The 9,811-nt window shown below is 35.1% G+C and overlaps 1 protein-coding gene across 2 annotated transcripts in view; it reads left to right on the forward strand.

Annotated features, from left to right (window-relative positions):
* Positions 1 to 3,808, forward strand: part of LOC108043207 (programmed cell death protein 6) — a 29,064-nt gene extending 25,256 nt beyond the window's left edge. Inside the window, exon 3 of one of the 2 annotated variants that reach the window (XM_044458384.1) lies at positions 3,646 to 3,808. In XM_044458384.1, coding sequence (XP_044314319.1) covers positions 3,646 to 3,747 — 102 coding nt within the window. In that variant the 3' untranslated portion in view covers positions 3,748 to 3,808. Of the gene's footprint in view, positions 1 to 247; positions 586 to 3,645 lie in introns of those variants that run through there. The other variant, XM_044458385.1, reaches the window with a different exon arrangement.
* Positions 3,809 to 9,811: the final 6,003 nt, after the last annotated feature.

The raw sequence follows: 9,811 nt of genomic DNA on the forward strand, positions 1-9,811 counted from the left end.
AATAGCCCTGCGACCTGTCGCTAAGAAATTTGTGTGTCCATTTGCGTTGTATGAAATGAATAGTCTATATGTTGTATGGTTATTGTATGTATTGGGCCAGCAAAGCGCCTTAAAGTAAAGTTGCACTACGATACCTAACCACAGGTTCGGTTTTTCTATTAGTCGCATTCTAGTTTTAGTCAAATGTTTGTGACGCAGTAGAGAGGCATTTAAATAAAACTTTTTCAAATGTCTTTTTTTATTGCAGGTTGTAAATAAGTCGGAACGGGAAGAATAAGTCGACCATATCACGTAGCTTCTAAAAATAAGTGAAACAAATTCATAATTTCGTTGTTTTTAACATGGAGGAAGGAGTCCATTATCATATATTTACCATAAGAAAGATAACAAAATGTTGAGAAAATTCGATATATCTTTATTGTTTTTAACACATACACACAAACTCTCTTTCATATTGAAATATTTTTTTTAACTGCATTCCTTATTTCAAAATTAACATCCCCGTATAAAAATATTACTTTTCTACTAACTGTGTTTTAAGTTGACCCTATTCGCCGCCCAATAAATCAAAGTTAGAAAATGTTATGCCACCCTAAATGTATTTGACGAAAACTATATGTATAACGGGCTTATTGACTTTAAAGTCAAATACCTGCTCTATTATACATTTTTATTTTGAATTTATTGACAAAATTGGCTCTCAGCGGGTTTCTTATAATGCCCATTTTAATTAGGATGCCTCAAAAAACGGAAGTTTCCATTCTGAATGAGATTCACCAAAAAAAATCAATATTCATTTTAGAAATCTCTTTTCACCAAGTTTATACTTAACTCTAATTTAATTTGTTATTAAAATGGTATTCGTCTTTACCTATTAAAAAAGAAATAAGTTTTCCGTTGAAGAACGAAACATTGGTCTCAAACTGCTGGTTGAAAGCACGTAAAATTGCACAAGCCGTTTTGAAATGGCACTCATTACTTAAAGGTTCATAACAAACTACTTTTTCGGGTCTAAAAAGTCCAGACTTGATCGGCCGAGCAAGTTAGAAAACACCCAGAAAACAAATTTTGAATAGTTCAGAAAATTTCTAAAAAAACACTTTTAAAACCATTTTGGAAAAACATACAGGGTGAGCCATATATTATGGGCCGATCTAAACATTGAATAACTTAAAAGAAAAACAAAACGAACAAACTAACATTCTCGCTGTTTGTCAGTAGATGGCTCTAGCAGTAAGAGTTGGTCGATTTTGACATATCAAAAACGTCACGAACCAAGCTTAGACATTTACTGTTTTGACGTTTCCAAAAAATGTCTGATCAAGCTAATCGGTCGATATTTGAGAATAATATTCAATGTCGGCCCACAAATGATGGCGCACCCTGTAGTTGTAAAGCTATCTGGATTGAATTTTCCAAAAAGTTTTCTTTCTATTGCAGGACCAAGTTATTAGTATGAGACGAGCCGAATCCGACTATTTTATATAGATGCTATAGAACTTTATTGTATTTTAATACATACAATTATACTCCGAGATATAAGTTATTGCTAAATTATTACTGTTTTGGTCTAGTCGCGGAAAATTGTGGAAACGTTTACACTACAGCCACATCTTCAAACCGTTGGTAGGCTCTGTGGTATTTTTCTGAATGCCCAACATTTGAAGAATATTGCGTTAAAATTTAAGATTGATCCGAGTAAAACTTCCGAGGTTATGGGCAGTTGAACTTAGGTGAGTTAGCTCGTTTTATATGCGATTTTTGGGTGTCCAAAACTTTAAAACGCTCTCCTGAAAAGTTGCCATTTCAAAGTCGGTAAGCACGATCCTACAAAATCTACTGGACGAATCGTTTTGAAATTTTTCACACAATTTCTGTTTCTAAGTCCTTCTGTATCTAAGTGTTACCAAAAATCCCAAAAAATGAATAAAAAAAAAACTCAACGTAGTTACTTTTAGAAACATCTTGACTAATAATCAATATTTTTTTTGTTTTTTCTGATGATCCACTAACGAGTTATGCTGTTCACCGCAAACCCTTTTTTGCTGCGAACGGCTTATTTTATATTTTTTTCGATGAAAATTTTGTGAAAATATAGTTTAAATGTTGTACTTTAATATGCTTATAAAATAATTGATCTGACATTAACCGTATCGTTTGAAAAAATTCATGAAAAGAGGCCCTTTTTTGGCCGAATTAGCCATACCCCCCCGCCTTGTAGTGTGCTTAAAATCTGAGAAGAAATTTAAAAAAAACCTAGACATCGTTACCTGGGGAAATTGGTCCTTTAAATAATGCAATTTGTAAAATATCTACGTTGGGGTTAGGAGTAATTGATGCTAATGAAGCGAAGTTGTATTTAATAGTACCGATATGACAAATGCACTGTATATAATGTTTTTATAACATGTGTAGGCCTGTGCAAGAAGTCATCAAAGATGAAATCTTCGTTTCAAAACATATTAAAAGGCTTTAAAAAATTGTTTTATATAAATTGTTATTTCCAAAAAACCGTATATTCGAAAAGAACTTAAAAATGTCATTTATCTAGTTAAAAAATTTTCCTTGTAGTGTTATTGAATTTTCCTCAAATTGATTGCTTTTGCTGACTACAATAATTTTTAAAAAAATTTAAAAAGTTATGGCATAAAAATGCCAATGTTTAAAAATGTATTTTTATTGTGACGATTCCATCATTACATTACAACTTCATCCGAGCATGCATATACTAACTTAATAAGGAAAAACATTAGTAAAGCTTCATTTAAAGCTACTATCAATGTTAATATCGAGGGCAACATCGGTAATGATGAATTGTTTAACTTATTACTTACTTGTATTTTATGTGATTCAATCTTTATAATGGATTGTTAAAAGGTTATTTTAATAAAACGCACAAATAATGTATATCCAAGAAAAAATAAAGACTTATTGAGCTGATGCCTTTCGGGTTCGTCGGTGCCTTAGGGCTGCAGGTTCGTGTGAAAGAATTTTCAGTTTACATTGCTTATTCTTGCATTAAAATTTACACAGTTCGTTTTATAAACGGTCTGAAAAGGTTACTGCTCCAAAAACACTGTTGAAATAGTGTTTTTTTATACCTGTGATATTCTCTGTTTATTAAGAACCCTTCACAAGATAACATTCTCAAGAAGGACCCTTGCGATATGAAGGTGATGTCCAGGACCCAGCTTAGATTTTTACACATAGAAATTCAAAAAAAAAACAAATATATTATGATCAATAGGAACATTTCGAAGATTTAAAACGCAAATTAACAATATTAAATTAATATAATTAAGATACGGTAGTGGGTTTGAATAAAGATAGGCAACGCTGATATTTCAAACTGTCGGGTATATTTTTGTCGTGTGGTTTTTAAAAAGAAATAAAACGCATATAATATATTGTTTTGTCCAAGAATTTAGTCTTATTAATTCGGGAATTTCAAATTTTTACAAACAAATTTTGTTCCGCGATGAAGCTAACTTTTGGTTGACCGGGTACTTAAAAAAAACGAAATTTAACTCCTATTAAAAAAGAAAAATGAATTACCGAACTTAACAAATAATAGTGTCCAAAAAATTGTATTTTGAAATGTTAACACATATTGTTTTAAATATTATTTTTTAATTTCTTTTGCAGACTTTAACAACAGCATTCCGGCAGCACGACACTGATATGGATGGGATTATAACCATACATTATGAACAATTCTTAAGCATGGTTTTTGCGTTAAAAATATAGCTTAAGCAATCAAAGTCAAATTTAATAATACAAAATAAAAATATTCTGTTCAACAAGTCAATTTTGTACTGCTGGTGTTTTATTTGGGGATACAAAAGGTAATCCTGTTCACAAGACTGCGAAACCCTTTAATAGAAGTAATACATTGGCTTGTGAGTTTGGTTTTTATTTTGATTAGAATTGTTTTAAAGTTTGTTACGGTCGTTAGCCTCAACGCACCAGGTTAAGTGGTTTTTTTTTATTAGTGTTGGCATATCCAAAACGTCACGAACCAAGCTTAGACATATGGTAAACAAACTGCTGCGACACATGAGTGATTTTGTTTTCGCATTATATACTTCTGGTTAAGTAAAAATGTCTAGTTTTGTGCCAAACAATCGTCATTTGAGGGAAACGTCATTGAGGAAAAACGGCAGCTCAAGGGCATCGAGAGCTGCAAAGAGTGTACGGAAATGCTGCTCTGACCGAAACAACATACCGTGATTGGTTTTGTCGCTTCAAAGTCGGTGATTTTGACGACCGTCCTCGTGAAGGAAGGCCCAAAACCTTCGAAGACGCTAAATTGGAGGCCTTGCTCGAAGAGGATTCGTGCCAAACTCAAGAAGAGCTTGAGTGGTTCCACTAACATTTAAATGCTGAGCCCAGTGTCGATACGACTCTCCTGGGCTTTCGGCAACATTCACTCTCACTGCCTCAACCAAATCAGCTGAGCGTCTTGAACGTTCATGAACTGCATGTGGACGGTCTGCCACAGTACCAAATTCAGCAAAATTTGTATAAATTTTACTTATGCAATAATATGTCCGATGCAGTTAATGTTTTTTATACTGCAATAAACTCATTTTTTAATTCCTGTGTTCCGTGGTACTATCCGTCAACTTCCAATAAATCACCTTGGTTTAGCAAAGAGTTGACACACTTAAGAAATGTAAAGTCCAGACTTTTTAGGAAATATAAAAATACCGGTTCTCAATCTGTTTTTACTAGATATCTAAGTGCTCGGTCAAGATTTACCGTGCTTAATGCTCAGTGTTATAATAGTTACTTAAACCGTTGTAAGGTCCAGTTCTCTCAGGACCCGAAACAGTTTTATAATTTTGTTAACACCAAGCGTAAATCTAATGCTTTTCCTTCCTCGCTGTCGTTCGAAAACATGACGGGAACCACAGATCAGGCAAAAGCCGATGTATTTGCCCAATTTTTTCAAACGACTTACTCTACTTTAGATTATTCATCTCAGCCTTATTCTTACACCATGCCCAAGTCAAACCTCATATTCTGTCCCACTTTAACAGAAAGCTCTCTTCTTTTGGATCTTCTTCGTATTAAGCCTGTTTATTCGCCAGGGCCCGATGGTATTCCTGGGTGCGTGCTTAGGTATTGCGCTAAGGCCCTGTGCAAACCTCTTCACAAGTTGTTTACCTTATCTCTAGAAACGTCCCAATTCCCAAATATTTGGAAGGAATCATTTGTTATTCCTCTTTTCAAAAAAGGTAACAAGTTAGAAGCCAGTAACTACAGAGGTATTTCTAAGTTGTCAGCTATTCCTAAGCTTTTTGAAAAAATTATTACTCCTCATTTGCAGGACTTTTGCAGATCAATTATTTCTCCGTGTCAACACGGATTTATTAAACGTAGATCCACAATTACAAACCTTCTAGAGCTCACTACATTTGTGATAAAAGGCTTCAATAGTAATTTTCAAACAGATGTCATTTACACTGACTTTAGTAAAGCATTTGACTCTGTAAATCACTTACTTCTTATTCATAAACTTGACCTTTTAGGTTTTCCAGTTGATCTGCTTAAATGGATTTCAAGTTATCTAAATGGCAGGTCACAAAGGGTCCTTTTTAAAAATTCAATTTCTGAAATTCTCCGTGTTACCTCCGGTGTCCCACAAGGGAGCCATCTGGGTCCGTTACTTTTTACTTTATTTATTAACGATCTTCCCTCAATTATAAGTCATTCTCGCGTACTTATGTACGCAGATGATGTTAAGTTGTGCCTGCAGTATAAGGACATTTCCTGCCATTTAGACTTGCAATCCGATCTAGATAATTTTCAAAACTGGTGCCGAGATAATTTACTAAATTTGAACGGCTCCAAGTGCAAGCTGATGACTTTTTATCGGGCCAATCCGATATACGCGACTTACACGTTAAGTGGCAGCTCTTTGGATAGAATAACTCTTGTAAACGATCTTGGCGTTCTCTTGGACCCTAAACTAAAATTTTCTAATCACATTTCGTCCATGGTTAATAAAGCCAGAGGAGTGCTTGGATTTATTAAAAGGTGGTCAAACGAATTCGATGATCCTTATTTGACTAAAACTTTATTTATTTCGCTAGTCCGTCCGATTCTGGAGTATGGGTCTCCCGTCTGGAGTCCACAATACGGAATACATATTGGTCGTATTGAATCTGTACAAAAAAACTTCCTTCTTTTTGCTTTACGGCGCCTAAACTGAGATGCAAATCTTATCTTACCTTCTTATTCTAGTAGACTTCTTTTGATTAATTTACCATCCCTAGCCAACCGTAGAACGATGCTTGGTACTATCTTTATTTATAACCTTATACATGGTGATATTGACTGCCCCGACTTGTTAAGTCGGCTAAACTTTTCTGTGCCAAGTAGATTAACTAGAAATTATATTCCCCTAATTTTAAATCATTGTAGATCTAACTATGCCTTGCATGAGCCTTTCAGAGTATTATGTTCTGACTATAATAGACTTTTTCCTGTAATATCAAATCTTGACTCTCTGCCGCTCCTAAAACGATTAATACTTGCTTCATTGGCACAAGATTGATCTAACTATTACTTTTTTTCCCCGGACCTTTACCTTTATTTTCCTATCTCGCGTCTATCCTATCGCGAATCGTGCCGTACGATACACGGCTGCGCCCCTCGGTCGGTTGGGCGGGTAAGTGGGCCGTGGGACTCCGCGCGGAAAAAAAAAAAAAAAAAAAAAGTGGCCATAGACGATAAATAGTGTCTTTTTTTGGAGCGTTTTGGCGAGGATATTTTCTACGTGGATAGAGATAACACAATTGACTTGTTATTTTCAATATACATCTGCACTATTTCAGCGCGATGTTTCGGCGTGTAGCGAACTATGGTTAAAATTTTACTGTTTTGACGTTTCCAAAAAATGTCTGATCAAACTAATCGGTCGATATTTGAGAAAAATATTCAATGTTTAAGTCGGCCCACAAATAATGGCGCACCCTGTAGTTGTAAAGCTATCTGGATTAAATTTTCCAAAAAGTTTTCTTTCTATTGCAGGACCAAGTTATTAGTATGAATCGAGCCGAATCCGACTATTTTATATACATAGATGCTATATAAACAAACAAAAACAGAGAAAACTTTTTTGTATTTTAATAAATAAAATTATACTCCGAGATATAAGTGGTAATTGTTACTGTTTTGGTCTAGTCGCGGAAAATTATGGAAACGTTTACACTACAGCCACATCTTCAAACCGTTGGTAGGCTCTGTGGTATTTTTCTGAATGCCCAACATTTGAAGAATATTGCGTTAAAATTTAAGATTGATCCGAGTAAAACTTCCGAGGTTATGGGCAGTTGAACTTAGGTGAGTTAGCTCGTTTTATAGGCGATTTTTGGGTGTCCAAAACTTTAAAACGCTCTCCTGAAAAGTTGCCATTTCAAAGTCGGTAAGCACGATCCTACAAAATCTACTGGACGAATCGTTTTGAAATTTTTCACACAATTTCTATACCTAAGTCCGCAGGTAATGACGTTGAGTTTTTTTTTTCCTTATTATTTTTAATTTTATAATAATTAATGTATCGAATTTTTACTTCAAAGTGTTCCCAAACATCCCAAAAAATGAATAAAAGAAAAAAAACTAAACGTAGTTACCTTTAGAAACATCTTAACTAATAATCAATATTTTTTTTTGTTTTTTCTGATGATCCACTAATGGCTGCGAACGGCTCATTTTTATTTTTTTTCGATGAAAATTTTGTGAAAACATAGTTTAAATGTTTTACTTGGAGGTCTTGCTTATAAAATAATTGTTCTGACATTAACCGTAGCATGTGAAAAAATTCATGAAAAGAGGCCCTTTTTTGGCCGAATTAACCATACCCCAACCTTGTAGTGTGCTTAAAATCGGAGAAGAAATTTTAAAAAAACCTAGACATAGTTACCTGTGAAAATTTGTCCTTTGTCCTAAAACAACTACGTTGGGGTTAAGAGTAATTGATGCTAATGAAGCGAAGTTGTATTTAATAGTACCGATATGTCAGATGCACTGTATACAATGTTTTTATAAAATGTGTAGGTCGGTGAAAGAAGTCATCAAAGATGAAAGAACAGAACAGAATTTTCTGTTTACATAGCTTATTGTACCCTTGCAGAGGGTATTATAATTTTGGTCAGAAGTTTGTAACGCAGTGAAGGAGACGTTTCTATAAAGTATATATATTCTTGATCAGGATCAATAGGGGAGTCGATATAGCCATGTCCGTCTGTCCGTCTGTCCGTCCGTCCGTCTGTCCGTCTGTTTCAATACAGTTTGCGAGCTCAGTTTAAAAGGTAGCAATCTGAAGCGTTCACAGTCGTTCTAAAACAAGTGTACGCAGATCAAGTTTGAAAACCGCCCCGATCGGATGTCTATATCCTATAGCTCCCATAGGAACAATCGGGTATAACTAGCAAGAATGGAAGATATTTCGCGCAGTGTAAAAGCTATTGACATAAATCTTTCCAAATGTAATTTTTTTATGCGTGCCTTGATCAGGGTTAGAGCGCGTGATGATCGGACGTCTATATCCTATAGCTCCCATAGGAACAAAAGGGTAAAATCGGTTAAAATTTAATGATTTTTAGGATATTTCGCACAGTATACAAGCTATTGACATGAATCTTTCCAAATTGTATTTTTTTATGCATACCTTGATCAGGGTAAAAGCGCGGGACGATCGGACGTCTATATCCTATAGCTCCCATAGGAACAAAAGGGTAAAATCGGTTAAAATTTAATGATTTTTAGGATATTTCGCGTAGTATACAAGCTATTGACATGAATCTTTCCAAATCGTATTTTTTTATGCACACATTGATCAAGGTTAAAGCGCGTGCCGATCGGACGTCTATATCATATAGCTCCCATAGGAACAATAGGGTGAAATCGGTCCAAATTTGACGATTATCAGAATATTTCGTGCAGTGTGTAAGCTACTAACATACATTTTTCCAATTCTTATTTATTTACGCATATCTTGATTAGGGTAAAAGCGCTTGCCGCTCGGAAGTCTATATCTTAAAGGAGATAGGAAAAATTGTTAAAGGCTGCGAAAGTATCCCTTTTTATACCCGTTACTCGTAGAGTAAAAGGGTATATTGTATTCGTGCAAAAGTATGTAACAGGTAGAAGGAAGCATTTCCGACCCTATAAAGTATATATATTCTTGTTCAGGATCACTAGCCGAATCGATCTAGCTATGTCCGTCTGTCCGTCTGTCTGTCCGTCTGTCTGTCCTTCTGTCTGTCTGTCAGATCTCGGAAACTATAAAAGCTAGAAGATTGGCATTTTACATGTAGATTTTAGGAGTTTCCTACGCAGCGCAAGTTTGTTTCAAAATGGTGCCACGCCCCCTCTGACGCCCACAAGCCACAAGCTGTGGCCACAGTTTTGATGCTATAATGAAAATTTAGCTAACTTCGGCAAGCCGAAGTGTTAATACCCTTGCAGACTTTGCCCAATATTGCTTAAAGTGAAAAAGTAGCGAAAGGAATAAGGTATACATAAGTAAACTAGATTTGCATCGTTTCAAGTCAATTGCTTTTATAATGAAAAAATGTCATATACAAATAGAAAACAAGAGAGAACGCTATAGTCGAGTGCCTCGACTATTAGATACCCGTTACGCAGCTAAACAACTTTAGATTTTGCATTAACATAATGTTTATTAGAGTGACCACAGGAAAAAAGGACAAAAAGTTCAAATTATCAATTTGAATTCGGCGATCTCTTAGAGCTGGCAGCTTTACAGCACGAGCATCAGCACCAGCGCTGCTTTAGCGCA

This window comes from Drosophila rhopaloa, unplaced genomic scaffold, assembly GCF_018152115.1.
Source record: "Drosophila rhopaloa isolate 14029-0021.01 unplaced genomic scaffold, ASM1815211v1 contig_166, whole genome shotgun sequence".
In the NCBI taxonomy this organism is placed as follows: domain Eukaryota; kingdom Metazoa; phylum Arthropoda; class Insecta; order Diptera; family Drosophilidae; genus Drosophila; species Drosophila rhopaloa.